This window comes from Elephantulus edwardii, unplaced genomic scaffold (assembly GCF_000299155.1).
Source record: "Elephantulus edwardii isolate Elephantulus edwardi_28Jun2011 unplaced genomic scaffold, EleEdw1.0 scaffold00073, whole genome shotgun sequence".
In the NCBI taxonomy this organism is placed as follows: Eukaryota; Metazoa; Chordata; class Mammalia; order Macroscelidea; family Macroscelididae; genus Elephantulus; species Elephantulus edwardii.
In genome coordinates this window covers 1,504,844-1,524,726 of record NW_006399823.1, presented here as the reverse complement: position 1 = coordinate 1,524,726, position 19,883 = coordinate 1,504,844, and the positions used below count along the sequence as shown (strand labels likewise).

At 36.2% G+C, this 19,883-nt stretch overlaps 1 protein-coding gene across 2 annotated transcripts in view; it reads right to left on the bottom strand.

Annotated features, from left to right (window-relative positions):
• Window positions 1–11,505, bottom strand: part of SETD5 (SET domain containing 5) — a 51,127-nt gene extending 39,622 nt beyond the window's left edge. Inside the window, exons 1-7 of one of the 2 annotated variants that reach the window (XM_006888904.1) lie at window positions 10,415–10,516; window positions 6,677–6,782; window positions 6,143–6,294; window positions 5,746–5,804; window positions 5,071–5,258; window positions 4,047–4,085; window positions 364–606 (exon numbers count right to left, since the gene is read on the bottom strand). In XM_006888904.1, the coding sequence (XP_006888966.1) occupies window positions 364–606; window positions 4,047–4,085; window positions 5,071–5,258; window positions 5,746–5,800 (525 nt within the window). In that variant the 5' untranslated portion in view covers window positions 5,801–5,804; window positions 6,143–6,294; window positions 6,677–6,782; window positions 10,415–10,516. Of the gene's footprint in view, window positions 1–363; window positions 607–4,046; window positions 4,086–5,070; window positions 5,259–5,745; window positions 5,805–6,142; window positions 6,352–6,676; window positions 6,783–10,414; window positions 10,517–11,434 lie in introns of those variants that run through there. The other variant, XM_006888903.1, reaches the window with a different exon arrangement.
• Between the last annotated feature and the right edge of the window lie 8,378 nt (window positions 11,506–19,883).

Sequence of the window (19,883 nt, the reverse complement as noted above, 5' to 3'; positions counted from 1 at the left end):
CTATGTCTCAATTTAGCCAATAAAAACCCTAAGGATTGCAACTGCGTGATTCTGTTGTATCGTGAGGTCTTATACTTATTGAATCCCCCAAGAGTCAACAACAAATAGTTATTAAAAACAAATTTAGACACCTATTATTTTTATTTATGCTATATGAAAATTTTATGCATTCAGAAATATACCCATGTGCACATGCACATATTTAAACCATTTCTAGGTTAATATATAAATGCACTCTTTATTAGATGATCTATAATTGAATAAACTATCAATCTAAAAGAACCAATTAATTCCAATCCGGGCCCAAATCTTCTTAAAATCTTCACCACTTAAAGAGAGCTTTTGACCCTTTTTGATCCTTACCTGCATTTGGGAACCAATTACTGTATTATTACAGGCCAATTCTGTTTTATTAATAGTGTCTAAAATAGCAGGTTTGCCCACAAATTCCTTGCTAGAATGAAGATGTTGTTCAAGGGCGTTTTGTACATCTGCACTGTACTGATTAGTAAAAGCTTCTTCATACTGATCAGTCCATAGTCTTATCCGATTTTCCCAGCCCTCAGTTGTATTCTCATCTAAATTCTGTGCTTCGGAGAGAGAATTCTGTAGAGAACAAAATTCAGGCAGGTTAGTAGAGTCCATACATAAAAATAAGGACTAAAAAAAAATCAGGCTGAGTTTCTGAGTAAAGTAGGCTTCACTTGGTAGTTGTGTAGAAAATAAGAGTAAGGGACGTTCTAGGGATTTGGCTGTGATTTGGTTGTTACCAATGTCCAGTCTTGAACTTGTTAATAAAAAGTTAAATATAGATGACAGTACCACCCCACCTTTGTCATTTTATGACTTTAAGTGATAAAAAAAGCAATTATTCTCATCAGAAGACTACCACAAAATATTAAAAAGAACAGTGGAGACATTAAAATGTATTGTTATTCTTCAGAAGACTGGTTTTCTTTTTGAGTTGTAAGCTGCCTTTACTATATGTGTCCATTCTTAAACAAACCATGATTTAATAAAACAAAATGTAATAACTTCAAAGCTTATCATCCACAGAAAATGTTAACATTTTGGAGTATGTCTTTCTAGTTCTCTGTTTGATATTTAAAGAGCCAGACTGTAAATGCTCTGAAGAAATGAAGTATGTGTGGGTGGATGGTAGGAGAATGTAGAAAATGTCTGATGAGAGGTATTTGCTCTACTTCTTAGAACAATACTTTCTATACTGACAGTACTAGGAAAGGTTATTTTATCTCAGCAACTTCATCCTCAACAACAGACCAGTAAATGCTTGAGCTACAGAGACACAAAGTGGACACGTTCTTCTTTGCAGTACTGAAGACTTAAAGTGTCACCAGAAAACCCCAAGTGACAGTAATAAGCAAAACGAAGATTGCGTAGTACTAAAACCAGTAGAAAAATCCATGTCCACACTAAAACTTGCAGACATTTAATAAACAGAAATGGAAAGTACAGAAAAAGCTGTCTTTTAGAACAAATTCCTTCCTTTATGGCTTTAACATTACTGTAGCTGACTCCCTGATGTCTGTCATTCTTTCTCGAAAAAAAAACAAAAACAAAAACAAAAACAAAAACAAAAACACACACACACACACAAAACCCAAAACACATTTCTCACTACATCCTAAAAGACAGAACAACAAAAAAGAGATCTATCAACAAACAAATGGATAGAGAAGCTCTGGTACAGTCACACAATGACTAAGTAGCACTGAAAAACAAGGAACTCATGAAATATTATACAAAATGGGTGACCCTAGAAGACATTATGCTGAGTGAAATATCTCAGTCAGAAAAGGACAAATATTGCATAGGGCTACTGTTGTAGAACAGGACTGACATGAGGGTTGAGGGAAGACAGAGAAGGAGGGAAGGGAAGACATATATTGTATTGAAACAGATGAATGAGAGAACAGTTTAAAAGGGATCTATGATTGGGTATTACTGTCATGACAGGAATCCAGAATGAAGGCTGCACAGTGGAGAAGATTTGGAGGGGGAGGGATTGCATAACAATGAAAGAGTTCTTCTTTTACATTTCAAAGAGAAGAGTGAATTAGGAGGGAGGGGTGGACAGGGAGAAAAGTGCAACAATGAATGAATGGAAACCCTATGACTGTAAACTTTCAACAACAACAATAATAATAATGATGGATCTAATAAACACACACTTAGAATATATTATCATATACTAACATTAAAAGTCAAAGTAGCTACAGTATCAGAACCAGTTAAAGAAAAATAACTGCAAAACCTGAGACTCATGGGTTATTTTATAAAAATGGTGACAATGAATCCGAAACAATATTTTTAGGTGTTGACCACTCAATTTATGAGTTTATGAAATTTAGTAAAAATGTGTTTACTCATTTAATTTCATATTCTGGACACTGCTGTTCTTAAATTCTGCTCTTGAGTGTACTTTGCTATCACATTTTCCACCAAAGTGGAGCCATGCCCCAGTGGTTCTATAGCAGTGGCTTTCAACCTGGGTCAGTTTTTTACTCTAGAGGATATCTGTTAATATCTAGATATTTTTGATTGTCACAGCTTTGAGTAGGGGGGAGATAACAGAACAGGCAGTATGATGACTGGTACCTAGTGAGTAGCAACTTGGGGTACTGGGAATATCCTGGATAATGCATGCACAGGGCAGGCCAGGACAGAGACTCGCCTCCCCTCCCCCAGCCCCACAATGATTATCTCTTCTAAAATGTCAACAATGCAAAGGATGAATACACTGATTTAATATTAAGTTTACAGCACAGAACACTTTATGATCATTAACTCAAAATAATTTATTCTTTCCACTCTATGATTCACATCTAGATTTTTTTTTAATTCTCACTAGTAATTAATTAGGAGCCTAAAATTACTAATTCAACATAAAATCCGAGAGCAGAATAAAAGTTAAAAACAAAACAACAACCAAAAAACCCATCTAAACTTCTTGAAATTATAATAAAAATTTGTGTCGTTTTCTGGGATTCACTTGATAGCCACCAAAGAGGTTTTGAACTAATGGAGATTAAGACAGCTGACTGACAAGAGAGACGAGAGGTTAAAGCTGAAATTAGGATTGTCTGAGCCCCTCATACACTTAAGACTCTTTCTTGTTAGTGCTCCACAAGAATAAAATCACAATAAACATATGTTCATATAAGATTGTAATGCTTATGCTGTACAAGCACCAAAAGGAAAGTAACTGTCTTTATACTATTTATACTTTTAAGGACATTAATACTTATAAAAAGAAAAGACTTAATCCTAATTAAATGCTTTGAAGTCATATAAGCTATGATTCAGGAGTTTGGGGGATATGTGTATGTGTGCGCACATAAGAGTGTGCAAATACACACATTCAAGTACATGAACATCAAGGAAAGTAACAATATAATCAAATTTACTTCAGGCAAAAAGTTTTTAATTATTCCATGGTTTAAGTAGCCTTTAAACCTCTATAGGTAATTTCTCTATTCTTTTGACTTCTCCACAATCATGCCTCTTAAAGCCCACTATTTTGGTTAACTGAAGAAAAGAAACACACTAGCATTCTAGTTATTTAAATCAAATAGAAATGCCAGGGAAAAACAGGCCACAGTAATAAGAGATTCTCTAGTGAACTTCATCCTTTCAATTTGTGATTAAAGCCCACACAGTGCTAGGGTAGGTGCACAAGAGACCCTGAAGCATTACCAGAAAAACCTTAGTCTTGAGTTCAAGGCCATTTGTAATGACAGAACACAGCAGCCTCATTATGTTTGGCAAAAAGCATTTGCCAACCAAAAAAGGCAGCTAATGAAAACTAATAAACGAAAGCGGATTACAGAAAAGGAAAATATTTCAGAAAAAGGCCAAGAAAAATCTACTTCAAAAAAGGCTCCATGAAAATGGAATGGCAACACTTACAAACTAATGAAAAGCAGAGTTCAAGATTCCTAGACCATCAACGTCAGCAAAGCAGCAGACCAAAATTCAAGATCACAGTGAAGTAAAACACAGCATCAGGGAAGGTTACCCCTTACCTTCATCCGCAAGGACTTCCGGGATCCCTCTCGAAATGCCTATCCCAAAGAGGAAAACAAGTAGAACAAAACAAAACTTGGTACCAAGAATAACAGTTGTACCTATCTGAGACTAAAACTAAGATAGGAACTAGTTACTAGTGTATCCCCTTCTCCCTAGGTAACAGATATAATGGGTCTCCCCAAACTTTTATCCAGAGTATCAAGTCCAGTAAAGTATGAGACCAATTCCAAAATGTTTTGATTGTGGCACTATGTAATTAAAAGGGAAGAACATGCATCATTCCAATCCAATGCAACTCTGACACGGAAAGAAAAAGTAAATAAAAAACAAAACAAAACAAACACAAACCACTAAGTGAGGTTTTGAATTTACTAGTTTTTGAAATTAAGAAAGAAAGAAAGACCAATCCCCTTAGCAAGGGGTGGGCAAGTCACCTAGAGCAACAAAGTTGCTGTGATGGGGAAGAACAGAACACAAAATAGAAGAGTCTTCTCCTGGAGACTTTCAGGGTGAGAATATAGGAAAATGATCACAACCACTGAGGAAGCCTACACCATTCAAGAGATGTTTTCTGATTTTTTTAAAAAAAAGCAGAGAGGAAAAAAACACAACAAAACAAAAATACCAATCAATCCCTTAACATAAGGTGGGCATTTAATTAGGACAAGAGTTTCAGACTTTATGGGTGAGGAAGTGCTAAGTAGCGACGGGGAGTAAAAGCCTAGTCTGTAGCACATATATTTGTGACACACTGCCCTGAGATTTGACACCTGGGATTAAGGTTAAAATAGAACAAAGTGTGTGTAGGTAGGGAGTGACTGTGTGATGTACCAGAAGGGAGGTTGGACTATGTGTATGCACATAACATGTATTAGCAAATTTTTGGAACTAGAGTAAAAGTGGTCATTTAAACATCTAGACTAAATGTCTTAAAATAACATTGGTGTACTGCTGTCCCAAAATTTGGACTACATCAGACAAATATATTTTTATCTTCAAGGTATTTTTAACCCTCTCTACCTTGATCCTCTTGGTCTTTGGTGCTGCACGACCCTTCTCTGGACTCTTTTTACGTTTCTTGGGTTTGGTTCTTCTAACCCGATTTACAGTTAAGGTGATGCTTGTTGGTGTGTGCTGTGTTGCAGTGTACAACACAGTGGAAGGAGAAAGCTCCTCATCCCAGCTTTCCGTTGCACTGCTATCCCCACCTGAAAAAACGTTAGTTCATAGTACATTGAACTAGTAAGCCTTATAAACACATTCTAAGCCATCTGACCCCTTTGTAAGACATTATTTTTAATACTGTTTCTATCATCTGTAGAAAACAAGTACTTATGTACTTATAAAATGACTTAAAAAAATTCCTTTCTTTCCATGCTTCTGATATAAAGCCCTGGTGATGGTTTGTAAGGAAGGAGTCTTAGTGGTACAGTGGATAAATGCTCAGATGCTAACTGAATGGTCAGTAGTTCCAACCCACCAGCTACTCCATTGGAGAAAGATGTGGTAGACTGCTTCTCTAAAGATAAACAGCTTCGAAATTTCATGGAGTAGTTCTACTCTATCTATTCTTTAAAATATTGAGGATTTGAAATTGACTCAATGACAGTGGGCTATTAAATTCCAGAAATAAATACTCAAAGTCATAAAAACACATATTTCGCAAAACATGGGTCTAACCCATCTTTCACTCACCTGATATGTTGTCCTGCTTCCGCCGATGAAGTCTAATAACCTTCCCCCTGCTCATTCCCCTAAAGAGGGAAAATAAACTTAAAGTAGTCCTTCTAACAGCATGCAGCATATCACAGCACACATGGGAGAACTGTCTCTGCGTATACTACCCCCTCCCTCCCACCTACCAAATGTTGCCAGGACATTAAATTTCATATCAAACTGAATAGCTTAACATCAATCTCTCATTCCTTGTTGTCAGCAATTCTCACCTAGTGCAGAGAATTCGAGCCAAGGAGCACTAAGGAATCATCTACATTAACAAACACAAGAAAGAATACTTTGAGCTTTTCCTCACTAATAAGAAACCCTAAATCCCAGCAACCCAGGCTTGAATTTAGATGGAACATGATCTTACCTGCACTTGTCACAGTTGAGAAGGAAGCCATCCTGAGAAAGACCACAAGGACACCAGGTAGGAACAGTCTCTCCTTCAGAGTTCGGGCTGTCTCCACAGCGTTCCTCTACGGGTGACGGCAGGCCATTCAGGTCAGAACGAGGGATGATCGTCTGGACAGGGGGAGAAGCAGGAGGTGTCGGAGGAGGAGGGGCTCCGTAATTATGATCCTGAAAATAAGATTTTTTAAATCAACAGTGTCCAAACACTGGCCCCTCTCTCCCCTAAAGTATGGTACATATGGAAAGAAAGAAGAAAGTAGTACCCTTCGTTTTTGGCTTCAACCAGGAAAGTGATAAAACAAAATGCCAAGGTCAACTGGGACATAAAAACAAGAACAATGATCCAGGGCTAGACGTCCGCTGGAGGCAGGGAAGTGCAAAAGGGGCAACTTCGTCATGCTGCATATAAACATTTCAAGAAAGTCACAATGTATAAGAATGGATTACACTCCAGGAAGATCACTGTTCTGGAGAGAAACAAATGCATACTCACAGCATAAGGCAATCCTCGACACCCATGCCTCTGAGTGGTCCCATAATTATGAGTGGAATACACGCTCTTCTCATTAACTGCTGGACTAGCCTCCACAGATTCAGGGCTGCACAAAGGCGAAAAGCAATGCATGATAGCATAACACCTAATATTCCCCTCAACTAATATTTCACTTCCCATTTTAAGCCCTCCTTTTTCCACAACCACCAGCTACTAGAATAAAAGGAACTCAGTGTAACAATCTGATTAACATAGCTACACCTATAAAAAACAGTAGAAGTGCTAGTAAATGTGGATTTGTGTGTGACATAAAGCCAGTACAGGCAGATGTCTCAAGGCAGGCACCTGGGATACAAGGTGTCCCTAATGACAAACACAAACGTACCAGCTGAGCGGGGAGTTTCCCCTAGAGAAGCCACTCTGGGCTGGTTTAGACTCAGAACTATTCTTCTTAATTGGATCTCTTAATACTTCCATGAAACCTCACATGACATTTGCAGTGAGTGAGATGATGAAAGTGCCTTCTGTACTGCCCCAGGGACCAGGCCCTCTTCCATTCACTACCAAGACAGGATACCCTGAAGAAAGTACAGGTAAAAACAATGGCATCTTATATTTATTACACCTCTTATCTTGATGAACCCCCAAATACCTTTTAAAAATTAAGAGTAATAATTTATCATCCACCAATGACATGCAAGCATATCAAGGACAAATATTTAACACCTGCATGGTAATACCAACTATACTTTAAAACTGCACTTGGAATTTATGTTGGTCTGGTGACAAGTAACAATAGTACTCAAATTCCATTTTTTACAACGAATGTTATACTATCTCAGGTGCTTTATATACAGAATTCATTTAATTTTTGCCACCACTAAACAAAGTAAACAGCACTGTAATAGAAAAGGTGAAACAGAGGTTGTGAGGTTAAGTGATTTCTTCAAGGTCATAGACTGACAAAAGCTAGTATTTAAAACCACATTTGCTTGATTCTAAAATCTATGCTCTTTCCATTGTGTCTCTTGTTCTGGAAATTATGAGAACGTTCTACTTTTTAAAAGACTCTAGTCACCAGGCTTAGCGAGCAGCTTAGCTCACTTTCTATATCCTCACCAAGAGGGAAAAGAAACCATTCAAATAATTTATTACTATAAAGGATTTTGAACATATCCAAACATCAAAGCAAAAATATAAGCCTTTATTAAATAATGAAAAGGCTTAGTGGCAAAAGACAAAGTTTCTGAGGGGGAAAAAATTCAATCCTGATTATCTTGCTACGTGTTTTGGGGAATGTGGACATATTTTTTAAGCACGCAATTATATAACTTAGTGGAGCTAAATAATATTTAAATTAACCAGAACAGATTTTCAATACTAGAAATTCCAAGGTCTATATAATAATTCAACCTCAGGGAACAAATAACAGATACAGGTTTTTAGGGAACCAAATTATGCATAAAGGTTGTTTCAAGTAATAAATATTTTTCTGTATATACAAAATACACTATTTTGCAGGAATAACATGTACAGTTCAATGTGGTTTGATGTTACTTTGAGAAGTGAGGGATAAAAGAAAGCTGTGAGATATATATCCAACTCACCCAGTTAAATGCTCCAAAACTGTGAAAAGGGATCTTATTAATAACAGCAAAGGTAATTTCTAGGTGAAGAAGAACTTTAGACACAGGAAAGTATTCTCTGTTAGTGAAGTGCATGCATTTTATTACTTAAGAGTGTTTGCAAAATGGGAACTGGGGAGGTGGTGGTGGACAGGGCAGGTTACATCAAGAATGCAGATCAGTATTCTTGAGAAAAAGATGATCTGAACATGGCTCACTGAGAGGCAAACAGTTCTGAATATTAGGAAACAGGTGGGGTTTCCTAAATGAAACCAAAGGCAGACAAGCATTAATAAAATGAAGGTAGAATTTTGTTTTTAGATGGACAGTTAAGAGAAAATAATTTCACACATTGTTAACTTACTACATACATTTAACAAGTATTACAGAGCTGTACATATTTGATATGGGAGCTCTTGTACCATTGAACACATGGAGTGAAACATGAAAGCTGTTATTAAAAATGACTTTTTTCTTTTGGACAGGAGAAAAGAAAGTTGCATGAAATTAAAGATGGCCATGGAGATGGAGCTATGTTGGTTGTATCTTACCCATCTCCAAAACTGGGTAAATATGAACACATGCACTTCATGTGCAAGTCTAGGGAATAAAAATAAAATGTATATTGTGGAGGTTAACAGGCCATCACACTGCATAACACTTTCTAGTCAAGCACAGCATTTAAAATGCTGCCATGCATGCCAAATGTTATAAACTTTCTGTTCATATCTTTTGACAAAACTGCCATACTGATCACTGAGAAAATACAGTAACTAGACACTGACAGTTAATGACAGGACTTCCTGAAGTATTACTTGATATAAAGATGAAGCCTTATCTAAATCTTAAAATACATATAAAAAACTTGGAGTGTTATAACTGCATCATTTTAAATCAACCACTCCTGCAAATGTAATTGTAGCTTATCTTCCCACCTTATCTGAGGTATCAATAGTCGAATCACACAGAAACCATGCTTTACAATAGATATACCCCATCAACTGTGTTCTAAGTTTCCACACTACACAGTGGAAAATGCCTGAAATTCCATTATGCTACAATTCTGAATATTAAAAAAAATTGCTTCCATTGTCACAATTAAGGGTTTTCCTATATGTATACCAAAAAAATGTAGTGCGTGATGTTGCCATCAGATCTGACATTACATAAAGTAAGGGGTGGGGTTTGCTATTCTTTTTACTTCTCTGTGTAGGTTGCCCTTATGTCAGGTCTAATTTTAGATACCTAGAAAAGTGGTATATTGTATGATGAAGCATTAAGAAATTTCAGTAACAACAATATAATGCAGGGTAATATTAACAATATGAATCAGTTTCAGGAAATACTAAGGATATGCTGGAGTTAAACTAAGTAAGTTAATATAAGTATTGTCTCTAAACTTTTAGATTAGAATTCTTTCTCGTCTCCCTAAGAAAATGTTATTTCTATAACCTGGGGAAAATACCAGTTTCAAGAAGAGTAACTACTGTGGACCTTTTAACAATCTACTGATCTAAAATTAACTGGTTTTACATTTGTTAAAACTTCTCATAAATATAAATGCAGTATGCCTAGACAGTTAATCCATACAGAAGGTTAGTAACTGATTTTGTAAAAATATATAAATACTATCTAACTGGCCTACCTAGGAAGGCAGGATATTTTTAAGTACTTTAGTTGAGAAATGGTTTTAAAAGTCAAAGCCTTAGATCTTGTGGCTTAACAAAATCTCTCTGGCATGCAAAAAAAAAAAAAAGGGAGGAGTCCTGGAAAAATGACAAATCCCCCCATTCCCTTAGCCCCCACCCTCCTTTTTCCTTTTTATATGTGAGTAAGCCTGAATATGGCTTTCTACCCTAAACTACCCTAGAATATACTACTTTTTAGGGTAGTTTAATTTTTAAGCTTCCTTTTTAAAGACTATCAGTAAACAGGTAACTTATTTTAGGTGCCTTTTTAAGAATAATCTCAGTTTTAAGGAAGAAAACCACTACTGATATGGGATACAGTTGAACCCAGAGTTCTGGCAGCTGCTTTTCTTTACTAAAGGGAAAAGAATTCTCAGGGGCTATGAAACTGGCAAAAGAAACAGGGGAATTAGAGCAACACCCACCTCACTCAAGAAGTGGCTGTGGGATCAAGAGTCTGAACTGGACCTGAACATATTCAAAACACCAGGATTTTTCCAGCCCAGACCCTAATCCCTGGTACTGCCTGGAATAGACTTGGCTTCTGGGGGTGTGCTGCCCCCTAGGCCCCTTGGGTCTCTTTCGCTGGACTTTCACATCCTGGTGTAGTGCCACTTCGTCTTGAAAGGTAGGGGGCTTCCACTTCCTTTCTGTAAGCAAGGAAGATTGGGTACAAGGGAGGTAAAAGGACAAGAGGGGAATCTGTGAGCAGGGGCAATCTCGGACAACTTAAAAGAGAAGGGATACAAAAGGCTAAAAATTTTAAAACTGTGAATAACACGTAAAATTGTATAATGAAGGCCTACCTTCATTGTTATTTAAAATCTTTAATAACTGAGTCTACTTTAGGGATTGGGCTTTATTTTCCCCAACATACTCTGAATTCCTAAAGCTGCTCTAAGCTGGAAAAATATTTTGGTGCCTCTGATTTTGAAGGTCCTCTTTCTAGGCAAGGAATATTATAAAAGAATACATGACACAGCTCTCCATGTTTTCTTCTCCAAATGTTAGCAGGTCTAAGTAACCTGCCCACATCAAGTTTCTGCCTCTTTATAAAAATGGGAAGTACATAGGAAGAGGCCTTCAAGAATAATCAGTTGGCGAGAACAAAATTCTTTATCTTTCTCCCTTAGTATAATCATTAATACTACAGAAGCAGGTAGTGACACCCACTTTTTTCCACTTTTAAAAACAAGTAAAAATAAAATCATACTTTGTAGATTTAATCCTATTAATAATTTACTCAGAAAGTCCTCCCCCCCAAATCACTTTTCTTCCCCATTCTAATTCCTTTTGTGTTTCAGTTTCTTGGTGGGAAAAGACTAATGGCATTTATCATTTCCAGTAGGTTAGGCTTTATTATTACATATTGAACAGACATCCATTAAGAAAGTTGTCTTCAAACAAACTGATATAGTACCTACTGTCTAGTAAGTAGCACTTACTCTGATCCAGCAGCCATATCTGAGTAGGATGTATCTGGTGTGGTGACTCCCAGAGGGACTGCAATGCTCATGACGTCCAACACAGCAGAGTGTAGAAATCAAGGGGTCCAACTAATGGAGACGGACCACTCTGAGAATGGGGGTGAGCTGCAGTGCCTCAACCAACATGTTATGGACATGAGGAATCCTGTCACAGAAAATGAAAATGTCTAGTAACCATATGGTTTAAAATATTTATTCTAAATGTTATTGAATCTAAATGTTAATCAATGGACTAAAAGGGATTTAAAGGATTAACTGTAAATCAAGTAAGCAAAGGATGTATGTACATGATCCCATGTTTACATTCAATCACTGTTCAACAAAAAGTAATGCTGAAACATTATTTTTCTTTTTAAAAAGAATCCTTCCAATCAAAGGAAAAGATGTAGTACTCCTAGGTCATTTATGTATGTACTGTCATTATTTTAACATTGCCTAGCAAATAAAATATTGACAGTCCAGGATCTAACAAAAAAGTTTTAAGATACAGAATGGTTACTAGAAATATCCTCGTTTTCCTAAACCCCTTAAAAAAAAAATCAAGGTATTAATTTAAATTTTTTACTAGGCCACAGAAAAGCAGGCTATTTTAGTAGCAACCGTAATGTTATTTCTTTTTAATCCCAATAAGAGATCAATTAATTATGGATATTTTTGAACAAAGTTATTTCATAGTGTTTTCATTCATCACAGAACATTATGATTATATTGTAAATTTTGGGGGAAGAAATTAACAATTATATTTGCTAGATAACATATCTTAGTAGATATTTAAAAAATAAAACACCAACTTGAAAAGCACAGTTTATGATAAAAGATTAGCAAATTTGTATGGAAAGACGGTGACAATATCTTGAGGTGATGGTCACAAACTAGTGGAATGAGAAAAAAAAGTGTTTTGTAAAGTATGAAAAAGTAAAGGTATATAAAGAGATCTAGTGGTGTGATGTAAAAAGAACAAATATAGTTGGTATGGTCTTATATTAATATAAAAATCTTTAAAAACTTTAAAAAAAGGTGAGTCAAGAATAGGAAAAAAAGAATGTGAATTACTGTTATGAATAACTGCCTCCTTTACCATGAGAGCAGAATAGTTGGATGGCACCCAGACACTATTAAACATTTTTAGCAAATTCCATACAGAGATCTTCATCAAAAGGAGGGAAATGCAGAACATAATCTGAAAATATCATGGAATCTAGAATTTCTGGAGCCCTAGAAAGTAATAAATACCTAAAACTGTTGCCCTGAGACTATTTCTAAATCTTAAACGAAAAATAGCCCTTTAAGTCTTAAAACTAAACAATTTAACTTAATTAGTTAAGGGTATGTATGGACTAAGGGAGCAGGGTTGAGCATTGTGCTTTTACGAACTATTCATACAGAATCAAACTGATAGCACCAACTCAAAATACTAGATAGCATACTTAGGAGACAATGATTTTATGTTAATGAGGGAGTAATGACTCAAAAGGATGAGAATGATTGGAATGTCATAAATATAACTAACTTGTATTTTAGAAATTGTTCCACTGATACATGTGCTGATGTACATGCTGAAAAAAAGTAAAATTTTAAAATGTTTAAATAAACACTTTAAGTATGAGGAGAAAAGTAAATTTGAGTGTAAAGATTTTTACAAAAAAGATACAAAAATGTGTGACCAATATACTGCTTCATGGTAAGGCAAATAAAACAGTGGGGGAGAGGAATCTACTACTATTAAGTAATCTAAATGGAATAAAAACAATGCATTGAGTCAATTAATGGGATTTATGCAAATTTTAAGTGGTAGGAATTATAATATATAAAGAAAAAGGGGATAAGAAAACTCCTTATGAATGGTGATGCAATGATGTTTTCCTTTTTTAAAATTGAGATTTTAATAAAAGATTATAAAGAACTTGGATTCACATTTATTAATTGTTGTACATTTTCCTTCCTGTCCACTTCCCGGCCCCACTTTGCTTTTCTCTTTGAGGAGGGGGGAGGGGAAATTTTTTTCTTTCATTGTTATACAATCTCTACCCCGCCCCCAGTCCACTTTACTATGCGGCTCTTATTCTGGACTCCTGTCATACAAATACCACCTAATCATAAATCCCTTTTAAACAGTTTCTCCTTCATCTGTTTCAATGAGGTGTATATTATTTATCCCCTCTTCTCTTAAGTTCCCCCCAAATTCAATGTCAGTCCTGTTTTAGAACAATGGCATTATGCAGTATTTGTCCTTTTGTAATTTGAGATATTTCACTCAGGATAATGTCCTCCAGGGTCACCCATTTTGTTTAATATTTCATGAATTCCTTGTTTTTCAATGTTGTGTAGTATTCCATTGCGTGAATATACCACAGCTTCTCTATCCATTTGTTTGATGGGCACTTGAGTTGTTTTCAACTCTTTGCTATTGTGAACAAAGCAGTAATAAACATAGGTGTGCATGAGGCAATGATTTTTAAAAAAAAAAAGCTGCATACTATTTCTACTTTTGTGTCATTATTTCAGAATGCCAGCAGTTAGAAATCAAGTAGTTCTCCCTGGTACTCAAAGCATTTGAAAAAGAAAAAACCAATGGAATGAAGCTAGGCTTCTCCAAAACCAAGTATGACAAGATACCTGTTCCAACAAAGAGAAATGAAATAGTGCTAGCGTTGGGAGGGCTCAAATGCAAAAGAGGCCAAATCTTCACATCTATTACTTTCTCAAAGTTCCTAAGAGAAGGAAATAAAAAGATGAATTACATTGGGGGAAAATCTGCTGTCGGGGACCTCGTAAGAGTATCAATGAGCAATGATGTCAGTCTAGAGACTAAGGTACACCTGGTCAAGGTCATGAGCTTTGCAATCACTTACTATGCATTAGAGAGCTGGACAATGACTAAGGATGATAGGAGAAGAACTGATGCCTTGGAGTTGTGGTACTGGCAAAGAGTACTGAACACACCATGGACTGCCAAGAGAACAAACAGGTCTGTCCCAAAGAGGGTGAAAAGAAGTTGCTCTTTGGAGGTAAGGGTTTTGAAGATCTATCTCACATACTTTTGGCATGTTTCCAGAAGGGACCAGTCCTTGGAGAAGGGGATCATATTCGAAGGAAAGAGGGAAATACAGGAGAGGAAAACCCTGGATGAGATGGATTGATAGTGGGGCAGGTGTGTCAGAGACAGATTGGCTCAGGATAGGACAGGGGTTCAGAGCTACTGTGCATAAGGTTGCTATGAGTCATAGGTGACTCAACAGTACATTAACAATAACAACAACATGACATATTCAGAACTCAATTTTGGCCTCTTATCCTTAGTCATATAGTCCAAAAATGTTAATTTTAATCTTGTATTTGTAAAATTATAAGCTACATCCAAGCAGTCACGGATCAAGTTTGGTTTGTTGTTTGCCACTGATTTGTAATGACCCTTAGCTGACTCTGTACTGCCACAGCTGACCCTTTAGGGGGTTTTCAGAGGCAGTAAATTTTATGAGAGGAGACTGCTCATCTTTCTCCCACCAAACAGCTCCTGGATGCAAATAGTTACCTTCGAGCTGGCAGCACAGCTCTTTAGGCCACCAGAGCTCCCTAAGTCATTCCAAGTAGTCATGGATCAAGTTTTGTTGCTCCCTGGAAATCGGAAAATAAACCACTAACAGCATTTGTGCCCTAAGAAAGTTCATGGCCAAGTGAGACAAAGGTGGAGTTCCTTTTAACCTATCTGCACCTAGGAATGCTGCAATAGAGACAGGAAAATGGTCAGATGGAGTGCAGAGCTGCCAAAGGCTAAGCGTGAGTTGGTACTATGATGGGTATGAGACATTATCCTCCATCTACTATCATTACTTGAGTAGATATACTATTTTATTTATTGCTGTAGTTTCAATACAAACAGTGGCTGACATATAGTAAATGTTCAGTAAGTATTTGCTGTATGGTCACTACCAACTCTTTAGTATCGGTTAAAAGGCAAAAATTAAAACAAATTAAAATAATTCTTTGGCTCAATCACCTTTTTATAGACCTCTGAATATGAAGTCCCAATAATTATCTGCCAGTATCTCTGAAGACCTAGAAAGAGACAAAAATTAATAGGGAAAGAAAATACCTTGAAAGACACACAGGATGAAATTCCATAGAAATAGGAAAAAATTTAATCATAGCTTTTAGGAGTTGCACTGTCAACTTAAAGATGGATTGTTAGAACCCCACATCTGCTCTGTGGAAGAAAGATGGGCAATCTTCTGAATTCTGAAATCCTGGTAGAAGGTTCAGATATGAGTTGGTTTTGACTTCACAACAAAGAGCTTTAAAGTAAAGGAGGAAAAACATTATCTTTGACTTTAGAGATAGAAAATGCCTCATGAAGTCAACTGGCTGGGTTCCTAGTGGTACAAATTTAAAATCTGATGGTTTGAATTGACTCTGTAGTGCTAGAGGAGAAAGGCTTTGTGATCTGCTTCATTTAGGCTTATAATGAAATCCCACCTACAGAGCAGCTCAAATTTGTAAAATATGGAGCTATCTTGAGTTGAAACTGACTACACTGTAACTAACAAGTCACTGGCTAATCTCATCTCTTGTCCTTCAAATTGTATTTCTTTTCCACCTCCCAAAAGATCCCTTCATTTTATCTCTCTAGTGACTCTCCAAATTCAGCAGCTTTTCTTTATCAAATTTACTCTCCACTTTATAGGGTTAACCAGTATCTATAAAAGTACAAATCCATATTACTTTCATACCACCACTCTCATCCTCCTAAAGAAAGAGCGCAATAAGGAGTCAGCTGTATATGTAGTCAATTCCATGATGAAAACATGCTGAAACATGATTCAAAAGTAAAGGATAATAGGTGATCTGGACTTTAAAGGAAAAATGGACAATTCTGCTTAAGTGCTTCAATATTTTCTCCAAAAAGTAAGATTTAATATTAGTTATCAAGACTTACAATGTTGGCATACCATATATATGAAAATAGCTGTTATTAGGATTCTAGTTATTATGCATTAAAAGTTATTATGTTGCTACATAATTATCAACTTTTTCTCAGAATTGGAAAATAAATCATTTTAGAAAAAACAGTTAATTATTGAAAAAAGTTGCAAATTATAAGATGAAGTTAAAAATAAAACAACAAAACAAATGAAGATGCAGACCTTATAAGAATTGGTGGAAAAGAAAGTTATGTAAGTGGGTGTACAGTGGAGGAAAATTAATGCATCAGAATTTCAATTTTATATAAATTTATATGGAGACTAACTCCTAAGAATCCATGGGAACACTAGGAAACACTGGTATTCAGAAGCAGGACTGGAAAGTCTCTCAGTTACTGGGTATTCCTGTGAGAAATCACCATCAATAGTTTTTAGGGAAAAGAGAACATGCCAGAAATAGCTTATAATTATTCCTGTTTTTCACAATTAGGTTAAGAAATGGCTAATAGTTTCTGTATTTGTGATTGTGACAGTCTTTCTCTAGGACTTTCTGAAAGCACAAGCTCTATTTGATCTCAAAGTGTTTTTAAAACAGATTTCAGAGAAAGGAATTGCATCAGCCAGGTGAGCCGGAAGCAGCTGGGAGACAAGAGTCAAATAAACAGCCAATCCAATGAAAGAAATTCAGAACAAGTTGGCTTCAGTAATCCTGTGCAGACTGGCAGGAAGAGGAGTGCCGATTCAGAGAGAGAACAGACCTCATATGCTTCAGACAGTCTTTGTACTGAGGCTGTAGACCTTGGCCATTCTCCCAGAAATGATGCAATCCTGATGAACAAGATCTGCTGCCAGAGAAACAATTGTTAACAGCCCATGCAGACAAAAACTCAGCCAAGACTTAATCTCTGATCAACTCTCTCCATAGACTAGCAGAACTCCAAAATTTCTCTGTCCCTCAATTTTAGTCGTTGACAAAACACATCAACATTCAGATATAAAAACAAACCAAATTCTGTGGACTCAAAACTCAATGCCTTCGAGTAGGTTCTAATAGTGACCCTCCATGCGGTTTCTGAGACTAATTTGCAATGGGGGATTACCCATTTTTCCCTATAAGGAGCTGGTGAATTCAAACCGCCAAAACTCCCTAGATTTTGTGTTAGCACAAACTCACTGTGGACTATGCCACCAGAACTCCTCTGAACAAAGTAGTTTCTCAAAATGACCCTGTTTTTAGTTTCTTTGGTTTTATAATAATTGTCTCCAGACATTAAACTTTTAAATATAGAAGACACTGAAAGCATGCTCGCTTTTATGAAGAATAAAATTCTATTGAAGTTATACACTTATTTCAATGTATCAAATATTTGCAAGTATTAAAGAATCCATTACTGTTCCGATGACATAAAATACATTATGTATGTTTTATATAATATATATTAAACACCATCATCAAATATGTCACAATGTCATCTTTTTACAAGGGGAATAGTATTTGTAGTGGAGTAAAAATGATTTTTTAAAGATTATGGCTTTGATTTTTGCCAGATGGCTGAATGGGAACATGCAAGCAAAGTGTGCAGACTATTAATGATGGGAATGGTCAGTCATCCCATCAAGCCAGGCTTAAACTGAGCAGATTAGAGGCAGAAGATGGAGATTTCACTACTAGTAAGAGCAAACAGAGAAGTTTGCAGCCTTCAGTTCCACAGAGATTGTTCAGTCACTCAAACTGGGACCTAGAGGAAAGTTGAAACCAACCAACAGTGGCGGTGGAGAACCACAGAGTAAAATGAGACAGCTGACTGGGGCCTGCTAACCCAGAGCCAGGGTCTCAGAGCCAAAGGGACTTTGCCCAAGCGTGCTGAAGGACAAGTAGTGAAACACCATTAAGAGAACATTATTAGCAACAACTTACTACTTTAGAATTGAACTTGAAAATATCCTTGACTTAAAATTCCTTCTACAATCTTCATCTAAAAGGCCAGGTCTCCTTCTTACTCTCTCTCTCTTTACTTTGAATAAAGCAATGAGTATTAGATTGTTCAGAAATTCCCCTCCCCTCTTGAAAGAATTCATTCTTAAGCACCAAAAGGACAAATACCTAAAATATACATTGAAATCTGTATATTCAGCATAATATACTATCCTTTCTATAGTTATTATAATTGTTAATTGCCATCCAGTTGCAGGTGTCTCATAGTGACCTTATGAACAAAAGTCCTGAACATTTGTGTAACTTTCATTGTTTCCAAATTCATAGGGTTTCTGGAGGCAAACTATTTCAGAAGTGGATGGATGCCACTCTTGCTTCCAATCTTGTTTTAATCGAGGAGCTCCCCCAAACACTGTCCACCGTGGGTAACCATTATTGCATTTGACACATCACTGTCACAGTGTTTAGCATCACAGCAACCACAAGGAAAATTAAGATGTACAGAATGACTCTTAAACATGTAAACATGTTTTATGATCAGCAGGTCAATACATTTAAGTAACAGAGCAAACATTTTAGAACTTTTTTTTAAAAAGCTACTAATCTTCCAACTTAATTTCTGAACCGATTTAAAATTTACTGTTTCTATTATGATCCATTGAGTGCTGCCAAATAGCCCAGTAGTGAGAAACTTTGTCCTGAGTGTTAAGCTTCAATTCATATTACAGGCTGTAGTCTTTGCTTCTGCAGCAAATGCTTCAGGTCCTCCTCAGTTTCCGCTAGCAAGGTTGTGTTATCTGCCTAACAGGTTGTTGATAAGTCTTCCTCCAATCCTGATGCCCTATTCCTCCTCACAGTGCCCAGACTCTCAAATAATCTATTTTGCATTTAGATTGAAAAGGTATGGAGGCAAGATGCATCCCTGACATGCCCCTTTCTTTATTTTGAACCATGTAGTGTTTCCATCCTCTGTTCTGTTGACAGCATCGTGGTCCAAGTACAGGTTTCCGCTGAGCACAATTAAGTGTTCTGGGATTCCCATTCTTCTCAAGGTTAGCCACTTTTTTTTTTTTTGGTTAGCCACATTTTGAATGATCTTCCATCAGAGATAAAAAGGTGAGGAAAGCCAGCATCACTTTCATAGTTAAGGATATCATTTCTAGATCCATTCTGAAATATGATGTTGTGAGCAACAGAATAATATTTACACACATACAAGGAAGTCTTGTGAATATCCTATCATTTAAATATATGTACCAACAACCAGAGCCAAAGAGGAGGCAATAGATTACTTCTACCAATTTTTGCATTTAGAAATTGAATATGCAACTAAGATGAATTAATAATAATAATAATGGGTAACTGGAGTGCAAAAGTTGGGAACAGGGTAGAAGGTACAAAACATGGACTTCGTGACAAATGAAGCTGGAGATACAATTATAGAATTCTGTACAATCAATGAAAAATTTTACTAATACATATACTTAAAAATACTAAAGCAAAAAATATTTATTTACAAAAAAAAAGTAAATATATTTACCAATATATGTAC